Source organism: Oratosquilla oratoria, chromosome 31, assembly GCF_046742065.1.
Source record: "Oratosquilla oratoria isolate Oo_2021 chromosome 31, ASM4674206v1, whole genome shotgun sequence".
Taxonomy (NCBI): Eukaryota; Metazoa; Arthropoda; class Malacostraca; order Stomatopoda; family Squillidae; genus Oratosquilla; species Oratosquilla oratoria.
The window spans coordinates 23,816,451-23,833,950 of record NC_134807.1 but is presented as its reverse complement, the minus strand read 5'-3'; the positions used below and the strand labels follow the sequence as shown (position 1 = coordinate 23,833,950).

Below are 17,500 nucleotides of genomic sequence, written 5' to 3'. Positions count from 1 at the left end.
CTCTGAGGGGAAGCGAAGGGGCACTTTTTTTTTTTTTTTTTTTTTTTAACCTGACGATGTTACGCTGGAAGCCGAAACGTGCGTCTGCGAACGGCTCAATCAGGATCTTGACTAGACGACTAATTCAACGTTTTATCACAAGTCAACCTGTGCCCCTCAGATGATGCAAACTAAATGGTTATTAGCCCAAACAAGCGAACAAATACATAAATAAATAAATAAATAAATAAATAAAACAAGTGTGTTACAGTGGCGAAAAGGATGGACATTCATCCAGCCATCACCACTCGTTTTAGACCTTCTGGCTCCTCACCGTGTCTCCCGCCTGCAATTATGTACTCAGCCTTACTGGCACATTGCACGACCGGTCTGTCCCTAGAGAGGCGACACAGCCCATTGTATTTAACCACGGTCGCTTACTAATCCGGCCTGGTAACGTTCTTTGTAGGTTAAGAAAACCCGAATCCATGAGTACGACTTCAATGGCGGTCTTTGGGGGCACTCCTCAAGGACGATCCAATTCCAAATAAGGAGTTGCTGTTGAAGAACTGGGAAGAATTTGATCCAATCCACCTAGCGACCTTCCGGGCGTTAACCGAGCGCTCCTAACCCGTAGATCGCCTGTTTCCTTGACGATTACAGTGCAAAAGAGCGATTGTGTGAGGGAGGGAGAAGAGGAAAGAGGAAATGACCTGAGGTTATGGGAAACGAAAGGAGAGAGGGAAGGAGGGGGAGAGAAAGGAGTGAAGGAAGAAGAGAGAGGAGGGAGAGAGGAGACTGGGAGGGAGGGAGAGAAGGGAAGAAGGGCAGAAGGATATGATCTGAGATCACATGAAAGAAACAATGCGCTGAGGGAGAAAGAGCGAGGGGAAGGGGAAGGAGGAAGGGGGGAGGAAACTGGGGGAAAGGTAAGGATGGGGTAAAACGGGCGGGGAGAAAAGGAGGAAAGGGGAATAGGGTTGATAAGTGACGAGGGGAGAAGAAGGAGGTAAGGAGAGTGGGAGAGGAGTGTAAAAAGGGAGGGAAGGAGAATACAAAGAACTGTGCCAAGCTAGAGTACTCCTACGTTACTCTTATTAACTACTTCACCAGCGCCTCTACCCACCTCCTCTACCGGGAGAACGAGTCCGCGTTCCAATGGGGTTCTCGGGTACTCCCGAACACATATTATCTTCGACGGACTTCGGGAAATCGAGGTCTCCTTTCCGGGAAGGGTTCTTGGGCGACGGCGGCCGTGGTGGTGGGATGCTGGCATCTGGCGAAGTGCCAATGTTTGGGGCACCGCCGGCGCCACATAGTCTTCACACACGTGTGTGTGTCATTTGCTCCAATGGCTTCGGGCATCATCACCGATGAATGTCCCTCTCCTCTCTCTCTCTCTCTCTCTCTTTCTCTCTCATACGAATGGAGGAGATTGCAAGAGACTATAAGGCATACACTAAGCAGTTCCATACCCCCTAATACCTTTCATCCTTATTCATAAAGTTATCTAATTTTCTCTTAAAATTGTTTTAGCGCCCACTACATAGTTATTAATTCTATTCCATTCGTTAGCTACTCTGTCGAAAAAAAACAGTTCTTGCCTATTTCCTTCTCAAACATAGAATTGTCCAATTTAGATCCATTACACTTTCTCTCTCTCTCTCTCTCTCTCTCTCTCTCTCTCTCTCTCTCTCTCTCTCTCTCTCTCTCTCTCTCTCTCTCTCTCTCTCTCTCTCTCTCTTAAGGCCTTCCTGAGAAGGTCAGTCTTTCAGCTTCTCTTGTCGAAGTGCCCGTAGACAAGTCGCACTCCCTTCCTTTCCTGGATCCTCGATCAGGTCCTCCTCCTCCTCCTCCTTCTCCTGCCGGTAACCTGTGCGTTGCACAACTGTACCGTTGCCTCCAACTATAAGTACTTCGGTGCCTGATGGCTTCTATGGGAAGCTTTGTACGCGCGCATCTTTGTGTCCAAAGACGAACACTCTTAATTCCTGTACATCTCCCATACACACGTTCGAGGAGGAGGAGGAGGAGGAGGAGGAGGAGGAGGAAGGAGGGAGAGCAAGACCAAGGAGGAAAAGAAAAAGAAGATAAAGGAGGAGAAGACGATGACGTAAATGTTGGACGCAAAGAAATGCGCCTTTTATGCAGCTTCAAAAGCGATGATGGCAGTTACTGTATTATACATAAATGCGATGCCAGTGTGTGTGTGTGTGTGTGTGTGTGTGTGTGTGTGTGTGTGTGTGTGTGTGTGTGTGTGTGTGTGTGTGTGTGTGTGTGTGTGTGTGTGTGTGTGTGTGTGTTCCTCGTGCGTCTGTGTGTTTACCTAATTATATTCAACTAATTACAGCAGACGGGAATAACGCTACAATTGTGGAGGTTCTGTCTCAGTGTTTTCCATCGTTCAATTTTTATTTTAAATTCGCACATATTTTTTGACTGGCGTGCGTGACCGTGTGTATCTATTCGTGTGTGTGTGTGTGTGTGTGTGTGTGTGTGTGTGTGTGTGTGTGTGTGTGTGTGTGTGTGTGTGTGTGTGTGTGTGTGTGTGATTCACCATGGTCTTGGATCACGTGTTGGACTCGTGATCGACAGTTATTACCCTCCCACAAGAGAGCTCAGAGCTCATATAGGGATCGATCTATGGGTAATGCTGTGACCTTACACCCACACACACACCCAACTCCCCGCCCACGAGAGTTGGAGTAACGACTCACAGCGCAGCGATAGTGAAATTATTTCAGCCTTGGGCAGAATTCGAACCAGAACTCCCGTAGTGGCGGCCGCGAACGCTACCACTGGGCCGTCGAGTCGTGTGTTTGAATGTGAATGTGTGTGTGTGTGTGTGTGTGTGTGTGTGTGTGTGTGTGTGTGTGTGTGTGTGTGTGTGTGTGTGTGTGTGTGTGTGTACCAAGGGCTTTTCTTTTCCCCCTTACCAGGGAGGTAGCCAAAATCAAAAAGCATACATGTATCCACCCCTACCCCTTCCACTCCCCTCCACCACCCTCTCCCCCCTCTCTTCTTAGCTCCTCGTGGATGACGGGTCATCCCTGCATCCCACCCACTGCCCTGGGTCAGAAGCAATGCAGCAAGACACAGTACATCTACAGCAAGGCCGCTTCGCTAAATCGGCGACCCCCCCCCCCACATATCCTTCCTCCTCTTGCAGACCAAGTTTAAAATTTTAGCGACGAAGCATAGGACTTTATAACAATATTCGCGGGAAGTTATTTATGCGCCAGATGACAAACCATAACCGCATTCACTTAGCTGTGGGTTCGAATCCCGCACTCCTTTCCGATTCCCACTAGTGACTTATCTGCCCCTACCAGTCCCCAAAGCGTATATTATAGCAAAGGTGACGGCTTCGGCCGTAGTTACTCAGCGCCTCCTGGCGTATGCTCCTCACTACTTCACTCCAACTACACTGAAGCCCTGTTCACACTAACAATTTGAACCGCGCGGGAACCGCGACGGTACCGCGTAGTCAAGGAAAAAATGCGCGGTTGCGTGTGAACGCCGCTATCGACTTACAGTGTAATTGAACCGTGGCTTGAGGAGTGTTTTTCAACCTCTCAAGTTATGTGAACCCTAACATCGGATTCATTCTGAAGACCCCTTGATACGCGATTAGAGGATATGGTCAATTTTACTTTGTATGTAAGACTTATTAATAAAAGGATTTCTTTTCAGAGGTAAAAAAAAAAAGCAGAAGAATGCTGTGTACCACTGGTCCGTAGGGGTGTACATTATTATCTTGTTTATTTATCTATTTAATATCTCAAAAGGCGATCACCACGTTGTTCTGCTGGCATCCCGCCCAAGGTAGGCAATGGCGGTGTTGGTGGGTGTTCGTGCTTTTAATAACACTCAGCTGATCGCTCGATGGCGTCATCGGAAACGTGCTGGCCTCGTATTTGCTTAATTGTGAGTTCGAATCCCGCACTCCCCTCCGATTCCCAGATTTTTTTTTTTTTTTTTTTTTTGGGGGGGGGGTTGGTACCCGCTCAGACATGTCTACTCCGACAATTTGTATAGTGCTTAGGGCAAAGGTGACGACTTCGGCCGCAGCGCAACTACTCAGCGTCCCTTGGTGTAGGCTCCTCGCCACCTTCATTCAGTCACTTATGACGAATGTGTTTTCTTTAGGATAATGTCACACGATTTCATTCAGCTGAGGGTGTATGTGTGTGTGTGTGTGTGTGTGTGTGTGTGTGTGTGTGTGTGTGTGTGTGTGTGTGTGTGTGTGTGTGTGTAAATGTTCAGACCCCATTTCCTCGTGAAAATAGGCTTTCCTATCCCTGACTTAGTTACCATCACACACACACACACACACACACACACACACACACACACACACACACACACACACACACACACACACACACACACCTATCAGTCGGCTCGTTTGTTCGACCCTCTATCACCCGACCTACGCACAATACCCGACGACCCGACCCTGTGTTGTTGCCATTCCTCCACTTCCTCCACTCCACATCCCTCCACCTCCACTCCTTCCTCTCCACCTTCCTCCTCATTCACAGACCCGCGTCAAACACTTACCCACCATCATGATAAAAAAATAATAATAATGCTACGAAAAATACAAGATGGAGGTCTCCCGCATGAGCCGAAGTGGCAACAGCAAGCCATAAAAACGGACGAGGAGTAAAAACCAGGAACCGACTCGGCCCTCGTGTCATTAGTAGGCAGAGGCAACACCTTGAGGCAACACACAGATCATGTGGGCGGCTGTGGCGGTGGCTGTGGTGGTGGCTGTGGGTGCCGTGAGGTTCCTCACAGCCACCACTACCACCATCGTCTTGGGCGACAGTCGCAGTGCAATGCTTGTTTTTGCCAAACGCGTCTTGTACCCTCCCTCCCCCCTCCCCCTCCCCCCACAACCACCACCTCACCCTCCCCACCGCCACTCCCCGCCCACCCGCTCAAGCAGGCGAGAGGTGCACACCCGCACACCTGGGGTTGTCTTCCTGCACCTACATTCCGTCAGTCTCACGCCCACCATAAGAAACACCTGCGCGCCCAACACATTGACACCATCATTCAGGGGACGGGGGTTGGGGGGGGACTGTTGCTAAATAAAATAGTTCTGCACCTGCCACTCTTACTCTCCCTTTCCCTCTCTCTCTCTCTCTCTCTCTCTCTCTCTCTCTCTCTCTCTCTATATATATATATATATATATATATATATATATATATATATATATGCGTACCACGTTTCAATTTCTGCATGCGCCTCCACGGTTCTTCCGATGATGATAGCTTACAATTAAAGTGCATTGTGGTTGATAAAAATGTGTGTGTGTATATTATTATATATATATTATATATATATATATATATATATATATATAATATATATATATATTATATATATAAGTAAGTATTCTGTATCCTATGGTCATGACAGTCTTAAATATGTCAAGAAAAGCTTTCCCCTATATACTTTATCTCTCTCTCTCTCTCTCTCTCTCTCTCTCTCTCTCTCTCTCCCTTTCCACTCTGGGGAATTAGTGAGTTCTAATACAGCGAAAAAATACATCCCATATCGAGAGAGGTTAAAGTTTTGAAAAGTAGTAAAAAATACTTAACATAACTTTAATAATACAAAATATATTATTGTGAAATATTAGAAGCATTTTGAAATAAAAGAAATAGTGATAATAAAAACACACACACACACATATATATATATGTATATGTATATATATGTGTATATATATATATGTGTGTATATATAGACACATTTACAAAACGTAGAGGTGCTGGGATCGCCTCTGAAAGCCGGGATGCAGTTTCAGAGCTGAAATATGCTAATGTATGAGCTGTGTTGAACTATGCTGAACTATGCCACATTCTTGAACGCGTACCGGGCTTCAGTTTTAGAAGAGCTGAAATATGCTGAACTATGCTTAAATATGCTGAACTTTGCTTAACTATGCTGAAATATGAGATGAATGATGCTTAAATATGCTGAACTATAAGCTTAACTAAGCTTAAAAATATGCTGCACTATGAGTCGAACTATGCCACATTCTTGAGTGCACAGCATCAGCCCCATCTGCCCAAGCTCCCCCACCCCCCTAACCCCCACCCTACAACGCCACACCCCTAACTCCCCATCCCCAACCCACACCCCCTAATCCCACCACCCCTAACCCCCAACCCTAATCCCCCACCCCTAACTCCCCATCCCCAACCCACACCCCTAACCCCCACCCCTAACCCTCATCCCTAATCCCCCAACACCCCTAACCCCCATCCCTAATCCCCCACCCCTATCCTCCCACCTCTAACCCCACCACCCCTAACTCCCCATCCCCAACCCACACCCCAAACCTCCACCCCATTTTTTCCGACTTTAACCCCGGTCGCATTAGCCACACCAACATCTGTTATGCATCTATCCATGTGGTTGGACTTTGCTCCAATGTTGGATCTTGTTCAAAACACGGCGCTCGTTCGGGCGTGGACCGTTCGGCCTTGTCAAAGCCTCTTGAGTAAAATGTACTATTAACCTTTAGCCTATTATAGCGTGGTGAGGTACAAGAGCTGCATCGTTTCCTCGGGGGATAGCTCGGTGGTCATGCAGGGGATTATCAAGGTTGCACACTTATATAGGTACAAGCCATCACTTTAAATATGATAATAATAATAATAGTAATAATAATAATAAAAATAATAATGATAATAATAATAATAATAACAATAATAATAATGTGATCACTGTCGACCCAACCCCTCAGCTGAACGAAAGCATCTGGTCGACTTGACTTACACATATGGAAAACCTCACTCTTGGTGCAGAAAAATAAGGCACTTTTTAAAACTGTTTCATCACGGGTATCGTATTGTTTCGACCTTCCACTGAAAGACGATTTGGAGTCCTTGTTCCGTTTGCTGCCGGGACGATTTTGTTCAAAGATGACTCCCCTTCCCCCTAGGTACTATTCCAGTCTTTCTAAATTACCTTTTCACTCACCATTCTCCACTTTCATTAATTTTCAACACTTGTGCGGCTCCCCTTCAAATATTTTCCCGAATTCCACCCCGCAAAAGAAAAGAAAAAAAAAAAAAAATAATAATAATAAAATATATATACGAGTATACAAACACACACATATATACATTATATATATATATATATATATATATATATATGTTGAGACATTCTGACAGGTTGATGTAAGCGGAATAGGAAACACAGGAGTCTTAGTCTTGAGTTTATTCCTGACTAGTTTCGCAGGTATGATTTTTCAAAGGAATATGTGTACAAACGGGCTGTGGGCATTATATACATGGGGTGGCCTCACCACCTCTCCGAGTTGCCATAGTTGGTGGCGAATGTGAACATCTCATTGTGGCTCATGTAACAATGAAGACATTTTTACAATTAAATATGATAACACTAATACCAAAGAAATTAATAATAGAAAATGTAACAATAGTAATGATAACGATGAAGATAAATATTTAATTAATAATATTAACAATAATAACAAAAATGATAGTAGCAATACAGGAAATAATAACAATAAAATAAAAGTAATAATAATAAAAACAATAATAAAAAATAAAAATAAAAATGATAATACTAATAACCAAGAAATAAAAATTATTAATAGTAATTATGACAATAATAGTGAAAACAATGATAATTAAATATTTAAATAGTAACAATAATAATAACAATAATAATAATAAAGATAATGAAAGTAATAATAATAAAGATGGTAATAATAAAAATAAAAATGTAATGATAAAATTATAAAGATAGAAATAATAAATAATAGTTATAATAACAATGATAATAATAATAGTGTTGAAAATAAATAGTAACAAATAGCATTAAAAGAATAAATCATGATAAAAAGTTGGGGCAAGGTAGCATGGAGGAACTTCAGAGTGAAAGGAAGAAAGCTGGAGAGGGTAGGCCGAAGTGGGAAAAAGGTATCTACTTAGGGTCGGGGGGGTCGGGGGGGGTCTGGGAAGCCATTCTTGGAGGGCAAGTGTCGCGGTAGATTTTGTCCATTTCGAGTCACCAGTTCTCTTGTTTGTGTTTTTGTGGTTGGCAATGTAAAGTGATTCAATTATTTTCCGTTGTTTCTTGTGTAGTCCTTTAGCTAGAATGGTGGAACCCTCCCAGTTAGGCAAATGTCCCTCTGTGTCAATGTGGTTAACTAGAGCGTTGGTTTCTCGGTGGTGTCTAATGTCCGCTTTGTGTTCCTTGAGTCTGTTGTTAAGTCCTCTGTATGTCTCTCCGTAGTATGCACAGTCACATCCTTTGCAGGGAATTTTGTAAACGATGCTATTGTCACGGTTCGTCTTGGTTCTGTTGGTGGTCAAGTGTCCTATTTTCTTCCCTGTGTCATTTACTATGATGAGTCCTGTCTGTCTCAACGTTTTGGAAAGCATGTGAGAGAGGCCAGAGTTAGGAACCACAAGGTATCGTAAATTTGTCCTCTCTTCACATCCTTTCCTCTGTCTGATTTTAATGGCTTTCCGTAGTGACGTCCCTAACATGCCCTCTGGGTACCTTAGGTTCCTGAACGCAGCGGTTACGTATTCAATTTCCTCTTGTAAATACTCTTCGCTGCATATTCTAAGAGCCCTAAGGTAAAACCCAATGATAACCCCTGATTTGGTCTTCTCGTCGTGTGCGCTAAAATAGTGGATGAAGTCGTCTTTGTTTGTCGGTTTACGGTATACCTTGAACCTAGCGCTGCTGTCCGATCTGATGACGACAGCGTCTAGGAAAGGTAGGGAACCGTTGGTCTCTTCCTCTACTGTGAATTTAATTCTTTTGTCCACGTTGTTCAGTTGTTCCAGTATGTTTCTTGTGTCGTTTGTTTTGTGTGAAATGAAGAGGATGTCGTCAACATAACGGTACCACCTGGAGTTAGCTGGGACGATATGCAGAAGGTGGTCCCTTTCCAAAGTCTTCATGTAGAGCGATGCTGCCATCGCACTCAATGGAGACCCCATTGGAAGCCCCTCATGTTGTCTGTATTCCTGCTTGTTAAAAACAAAGGAACCAAATTTTATGCACTTATCCACCAACTCCAAGTAGTCACGCTTGTTGATGGGTAAGTTGTCGGTGTCAATGTGTTGTACTGTTTCTTTAACAGCCCGAAGGGCACCGTCTATTGTTACGTTTGTGTAGAGGGAAGTGATGTCAAAGCTTATCAGGCGTTGGTCTGTGAAGTCAAGTGTGTTGAGTTTGTCTATTAGGTCGGAGGAGTTTCTAAGGTGTGTTCCGCTAATGCTACCTAAGGAGGATGAAAGAGGTTTGGCTAATAGCTTGGCTATTATATTGTTAATATTATTAATTAAATATTTATCTTCATCGTTATCATTACTATTGTTACATTTTCTATTATTAATTTCTTTGGTATTAGTGTTATCATATTTAATTGTAAAAATGTCTTCATTGTTACATGAGCCACAATGTGATGTTCACATTCGCCACCAACTATGGCAACTCGGAGAGGTGGTGAGGTCCACCCCATGTATATAATGCCCACAGCCCGTTTGTACACATATTCCTTTGAAAAAGCATACCTGCGAAACTAGTCAGGAATAAACTCAAGACTAAGACTCCTGTGTTTCCTATTCCGCTTACATCATATATATATTATATAATATATATATTATTATATATATATATATATATATATATAATTAGAAATCAGATAAACTGGTGATTCTAATCATGCTGAAAAACCACTATGAAAAATTATAAAATGATGACCGAACACTTTCGTCTGTTTAGACATCTTCAGGGTACATGATGTACCCTGAAGATGTCTAAATAGACGAAAGCGCTCGGTCATCATTTTATAATTTTCCTTGGTTTTTTCAGCATGTGTATATATATATATATATATATATATATATATATATATATATATATATATATATATATATATAATCATAAAACGATAAATGTTGATGAAGAGAAACCCTTTACTTTATTACAAAGTTGACAATCACAATTATCTTGTACTGATAGATTTTTGTAACATACTTAACTTACATTTCGATTCCTCTCATCATATAATAATGTATAATTCATAACAACTTCCCATGACTCCCCTAAATTCTTGCCATGGTTCCCAGGGGGAGATCCACTCTCTCTGCTGTAAAAAGGCAGAATGCACTAACTCCTATATAAATATATATATATATATATATATAATATATATATATTATATAATATATATATATATATATATATATATATTTTTTTTTTTTTTTTTTTTTTCAATTTTATCTATGGAATCGGCAGAAAGAGACGAACTTTATGGTGGGTCAATTTTGTCCTACCATTATATCGGAGTCTCAACAGGCAGACTGCATTAACTCCACATGTCTTCTACATTATGAGAAGGCGTAACACATTGACTATTTGCTTAACATTTTGTGGGAGTCAAGCCCAAAGGTGAGGCGAGTGAACCTGAGGGGACGACCGAGGATGAGATGGATGGATGGGGTGAAGGAGGCGTTGAGAAAGAAGGGAATATCTGTTGAGCAAGAAAGGGAGAAGGCAGGTTCTCATGCCCATCCCCAAGTTCACAAAACTACAAGATGCAGACATAAGTGGAAAAAAAGGTAAAACATTTACCATCGATTTCATCAAAACAAGGATTTTGGAGTTAATGCGTTTTGACTTTTTACGGAACACTATATTAAACACGCCTCCATTAATCATTTTCCTTCGCATTTTATTCATTTATATATTTTTGTTTTAATTCATGCAAAGTTATTTTATTCACTCGAAATGCTCACCCGGGACACAAGGATCGAGACAACGCGTCACGTCACGTCACTTGTCATGTATCACGTGACGAGCACACAACGTGACTGAATCCCACTACCGAGAATTCGCTGTCAGCACCACTGGCGTGTCATCTCCTGCCGCTGGTGCCTGAAGAAATCAGGCTGACAATGCTGACGGCCTCTTCAGTCAGCTGTGCCCTGACCTAACGATGACCTAAGAAGTAACAAGACAAATTCTTGTCTTCTTCTTTTATTATTATCATCTTTATTCATTTAACTATTTATGTAACTATATGTTTATTTTATTTAGTTTTATGTTTAGTTTTGCCTATTCACTTGTTTATATATCTAATTTCATTAATCTGTTTACTTTTGTTAGCGAGCCGAAAATTTTACCTTTCTCAAACGAATGTTTTTGCTCACTGATTCTGAAACAGAGGGATAGAGAAAGAAAGAGAAAGAGAGAGAGAGAGAAAGGGGAGAGAGAGGGAGAGAGAGAGAGAGAGAGAGAAGAGGAGAGAGAGAGAGAGAGAGAGAGAGAGAGAGAGAGAGAGAGAGAGAGAGAGAGGGAGAGAGAGAGAAGGGGAGAGAGAGAAGGGGAGAGAGAGAGAGAGAGAGAGAGAGAGAGAGAGAGAGAGAGAGAGAGGGGGGGGGGGAGAGAGAGAGGGGGAGAGAGAGAGAGAGGGGGGGGGGAGAGAAAGGGGGGAGAGAGAGAACAGAGAGAGAGGGAGGGAGAGAGAGAGAGAGAGAGAGAGAAGGGGAGAGAGAGAACAGAGAGAAGGGAGAGAGAGAGGGGGAGAGAGAGAGGGGGGAGAGAGAGAAGGGGGAGAGAGAGAAGGGGGGAGAGAGAGAAGGGGGGGAGAGAGAGAAGGGGGGAGAGAGAGAAGGGGGGAGAGAGAGAGGGAGAAGGGGGGAGAGAGAGAGGGAGAAAGGGAGAGAGAGAGAGAGAGAGAGAGAGAGAGAGAGAGAGAGAGAGAGAGAGACAGAGAGAGAAACTCTGACTCCCTCTCTCCCTCTTTCTCTGAGTCATTGGTATCACACCTCAATATATCACCAAATGTGTCCCTTTTATCTTGTTTCAAGTGTATTCCTGGGCTCTCGACACTGGATACTATATATATACATACTGTACACACGCACACGCACGCACGCACGCACGCACGCACACACACACACACACACACACACACACAGTCATCACCAACCCGAGTAAAATCGCCCAGTATTACATAGAAAAAATAATAATAAAACAAAACAAATTAACACCATCCTGGCAGGGGAATTTCACACTTCTTTCGTTGCTGTGCATGACTGACCTGCTCGTACATTTTGGCTGCCGCCAGGCGATTTTATTCAGTCGAGGGAACCCTTCCCCACATCCCCAGGGCAACGCGTGACCGTGCGCGAATGGTAACGCGCTCGTCTGACGAAAGAATGCGCGCTTGACACGCTCCTGAATTTAATACCGATTTGGGGGATTTAGATGTATATATATACATACACACGAGTCAGTAACGTGTACTCTCCAGAAGACGCACATGTAAACAAACAACACAGTCGTGCCTCGTTAGGGTTTTTAACATCCCTTACGGATCGGAGGCACGTGGCGTTCTTTCAGGCTAGGGGATGGCTCAGCAAAAAAAAAAAAAAAAAAAAAAATATATATATATATATATATATATATATATATATATATATATATATATATATATATATATACATTATATAATTCTGTTCGGTTTCATTATTACTATTACCATTTCTATTATAATTATCATTACTATTAATATTATTACTATTATTACATAATTACTATTATTACTACAACCACTATTATCACTGCTATTACCATTATTATTACTATTACCATTATCATTGCTATTATTAAGTATTACTATTATCATTATAGCCCTCCGTTCTGCTGCCCTCCTAAAATCTACTTCACCTCTATGCCTATATCTCTTCGGTGCCATACTGTCACCCTCAAGGATAGAATCGCTGGTTATTGTTGAAATATGGAGGACGGCTAACCGGGGCTGGGACAAGGGATTCCCCTTTCTGTCATGACATATTTTGACTCGGCAACCCTCTTCGGAAGTCACGAGAACATCTGCGTTTACACATTTCTTGTCAACTTGTACGACATGTGCAGGGCTATTGTGAAATAATAGAACATACTCGTTTGTTGATGAGTTTTTAAAACGTTTTCTATTTAGTATTTACGGTACAAAGTATTCATTTGTATAGAAAATACAACAAAAAAAATATGTACAAGGCATCACCCTAAACTGCGAAGAGGTTGAGGAATGAGAATGTATTCAGGTTTCAGAGAAAATGAAAACAGTTTCGAATTACGCTCGACGCAAGAAGAAACAAAGCTTCCGCGTAGCGTATCGATGGAAGTGTTGCCACAATGTGTGGCCTTATTTTCTGGTGTATTTATCTTTTCTTTTTGCCAAGACGTCACCATCTCTACACCGCGCTGCGCTTTGCTGTGTTGCACTGTGCTGCCATGTGCTGAGTTGTGCTGTTTTTTGCTGTGGTCGCTGAATTTCAGAGAACGTGGAGCTTATCTTCGAGTTATCGTACATTGGCATCACGACGTCGTCAAGTAACGGATTTCTTTGCGGGCGTCTTTATGTAAACAATGCCAACGATGATAGACGATAAACGACGATGACGCACATGTCAATAATGCCGACGACGACGACGACGACGACGACGACGTAAGCCACGAGATCATCATAACTTGTGGTGACGACTGTGCTCCACATTCTTGCCATAAATCCCTCCCTCCTCCCTTCCTCTTCCCTCCTTCCCTCCCTCCCACACAACCAAAACACTCCTTACCCTCCCTCTCCCTCACCAATAAAATTTGCGAATGTTACGTAAAGTACAAATTTATCAACTATATTCACAAACATCAAAATTATCGGTAGATTTTATAGATAAGCCCGTATCCCTGAAATAATACAAATTTCTGTTATCTAATGGTAATGCATACTTTTAGGACAATCCATATACATATACCAAAAAATGAAGGTCATGCAATACGATTATCATGAAAGGTGGATTTCCATTTCAAAATAATTACACTTAAATTTCTCTGTTGACAACCTCTGAAATTCGAAAATCCAGAATTCGGAACATTTCGTTCCCAATATTGAAAAGCTCCTGGTTTGGATGAATTTATCTGCATCGACCTACTTTATCAGATTTATTCTGTCCAACAATTTATTTTTTCATTAAGAAGAAAATTTTGCAGTCGCTAGCGTTCTCAGCACTTGGGTTAGATTAGATTGGATTGGGCTGGGTTGGGTTAGGTTAGATTGGATTGGGATAGTAAAAGTTGGGTTAGATTAAGATAGGACAAATTGGGTTAGGTTCAGTCACGTTAGGATGGGACAAATTCAGTTTAGTTTGGTTGTGCTACGTTAAGCTGGTTCGATTTGATTGGCTTGAGTTAGGAAGAACGTGGGGCAGGTTAGATTTAGTTGAGTTGGGATGGGTTAGATTCCGTTCTGTTAGGTTAAGTTGGTTGAGATAGGTTGACTTAGATTATGGTAAGGTTAAGTTAGGATGTGTTGGGTTAGGTCATGTTAGGTTAGGAGAGAACAGATTCTGTCGACCGCTGGGTGGTATTTATCAAATATAACACCGTCATCGATATACTGGTCGAAATTGGCGCATTGTTGACAAACGACGACATAATTTCCATTAATCTTGATTCTTTTCATTCAGCTTAGGGAAAGTCCATATAGCGGTGGGGCAAAGCATTATGGGCAACGGGAGACCTTTTAGTCCATAATGAGTCTGAGACTGTAAAATAAAGTACAGAATAAAAAAAATATATATATATATATATTCGATGGAAACACGTTTGCGCGCCTAGGGACAAATGTGGGCCAGACACAACGGCAAACATTTGTAATCTTTGTTGAAGTACAAAGGAAAAAAGAGGTATGAAGAGTTTAACTCAGTGTTGTAAAACACAAATAAACACACACACACACACGCGCGGTTGGTAGAGTCCTAGACTGTCACTACGGCGGTCCGGGTTCGAATCCTGCCCAGGGCTTAAATAATTTCAGTATCGCTGCTCTTCGAGTCGTTACTTCAACTCTCGTGGGCGGGGAGGTGGGGGTGCGTGTGCGTGTAAGGTCATAGCATTACCCATAGATCGGTCATACGAGCTCTGAGCTCTCTTCCGGGAGGGAAACAGCTGTCGATCACGAGTCCAACACGTGACCCAAAGGACCAAGGTGAATACAAACACACACACACACACACAAAAGAGAGAGAGAGAGAGAGAGAGAGAGAGAGAGAGAGAGAGAGAGAGAGAGAGAGAGAGAGAGAGAGGAAGAAGACGATCACCCCCAACTCCTATTCCAGGTACTTTCGTCTCTGGACCGGAACGTAAAGACAGGATTCCAGAGATCAAAGACGGAAACCTATTCCAGGAAGTTATTATGTCCTGGAAGGAATTCGATCCCTAAGGACTCTGCGCTGGCCAAGTACTTTACCCACTCCGCCACTCCCTGTGTTCTCCCACTCCCTGTTCTCTCGTGTCTTACCTGTCTCGTCCTCCGCAGGTGCCCCTGGAAAGAACAAAAGAACATATAAATAACAAAGAACATGTAATTAACAAAGCCAACACATGCATAAATGAATGACAAAACAAACACATAAGAACATAACAATGGGGGGGGGGGAAGTTGCAAGAGACCATAAGGTCTACACTAGGCAGCTCCATGTCCCTTGCCACCTGTCATCCCTATCCATTAAGTTATTTAATCTTCTCTTAAAGCAACCCATTGTTTCAGCACTCGCTACATATTTACTAATTTCACTCCATTCGTTAGTCACTCCTTTGGTAAACCAGTTTTTGTCTAAGCAAGATGCTGTAATGCCTGCCATTTAGTTTATATTATTTGTTTATTTGTTTGTCATTATTTGTCTTTTTGTTATTATTTGCTTGGTTTTCATTTATTGTTATTTATCTGTCAATTTATCATTATTTACTATTTACCTGTTTGTTTATTATTTAACTATACCTATGCACATATTATTATTTATATTAGTATAATTTTTATCTATTTATTTATCAGTATTATAAAAAAAATTCGCATCCGACCTAGCTATGGACCAAAAGGTCTCCTGTCGACATGCTCCACCTTTGTAATCCTTTGTCTATTTCCTTCGAGGTTTGCATTCTACCGATGTAGACACTATCAACCTCGCCTGAGGACCACCTTAGAACTCCTCGAGGGCGCCTCCTTGGAGGAGAACCTCTGAGTTCGAGCTTCGAACTCGGAGGAGAACCTCTGAGTTCGAGCTTCGAACTCCCTCAGAGAACCTCTCTCGTTCTCTTCCGGCCTAAGATTCGAAAGTAAAATCGATCATTGATGAGGAACATTTTCGACCCGATGCTGCTGAAGATGGCACGCACAATGTGGATGTCAACATCTTGTGTATTGGAAGACCACGGGCGTTCACAAATTATCACACGGTACGTACATGCACATATACCATACAAACATACCATACATATCATACATACATACCATAATAGCATACACATATACCATACATATAGACCATAATAGCACACACACACATACCACATATACCATGCATACATACATACCATACACATGTACCATACATACATACATACCATAATAGCATACACATATACCATACATACCCACACATACCATAATAGCATACACACATACCATGCATACATACATACCGCACACATTTACCATACATACGTCGATAAATGAAAAGAAAAACAAATAAACCTGGAGAATACACAGACAAATGAATGAAAGCTGAGGATCATGCTGCCCAACACGAAAGATCGCCTCCCCCCTCACCGCCCTCATGGAACTCAGGAGAAGTAGAAGGAGGAGGATGAGAAGACGAAGAAGAAGAAAAGAGGAAGAAGAAGAAAAGAGGAAGAGGAAGAAGAAGAAGAAGAAGGAGGAGGAGAAGAAGAAGAAGGAGGAGGAGAAGAATAAAAAAAGGAGAAGATGAAGAGGAAGAAGATGGAGCAGAAGAAAAAAGTCGAAGAAGAGGAAGAAGAAAAAGAAGAAGAAACTGAAGAAGGAGCAGAAGAGGAAGAAGGAGCAGAAGAAGAAGAAGAAGAAGGAGCAGAAGAAGAAAGAAGGAGCAGAAGAAGACGAAGAAGGAGAAGAAGAAGGAGGAGAAGAAGAAGAAGAAAGACGGAGCAGAGGACGAAGAAGAAGAAGAAGAAGGAGAAGAAAAAGAAGAAGAAGAAGAAGAAGGAGCAGAAGAAGACGAAGAAGAAGAAGAAGAAGAAGAAGAGGAAGAAGAAGAAAGAAGGACCAGAAGAAGACGAAGACGAAGACGAAGACGAAGAAGAAGACGAAGACGACGGCGACGACAACCTTGGAAGACCTCTAGTCGACCACCACCCTCGGGCGCGCTGCTCATGATGAGGATCACGAAGATCGTCCTCCTCAGGAGCTGAATGCTAACCAGGTCTTCAGCAAGCGAGAGAGAACTTCGCCAAGTCTTTCGGTTCTCCTGACGAAGTGAACTGTGTGGAGAGAAAGTTCCTGGACACTTTGTGTTCGGTCTTGGTCGCATCTGATTGCAATGTTATAGATAATAACAATAACAACAATAAAAACAACGAAACAATAACAATAAAAGAAATAATAATAATAAAGCAATAGGAGCAAAACAATCA

At 42.3% G+C, this 17,500-nt stretch overlaps 1 protein-coding gene across 3 annotated transcripts in view; it reads right to left on the bottom strand.

Moving 5' to 3' along the window:
- Positions 1–17,500, bottom strand: part of LRP1 (LDL receptor protein 1) — a 494,362-nt gene that overhangs the window by 311,197 nt on the left and 165,665 nt on the right. For 2 of the 3 annotated variants that reach the window (XM_076213442.1, XM_076213444.1), the window contains exon 2: positions 15,354–15,377. The exons of the other annotated variant lie outside the window; for it this stretch is intronic. In XM_076213442.1, coding sequence (XP_076069557.1) covers positions 15,354–15,377 — 24 coding nt within the window. The remainder of the gene's footprint in view (positions 1–15,353; positions 15,378–17,500) is intronic. 3 annotated transcript variants of the gene reach the window in all.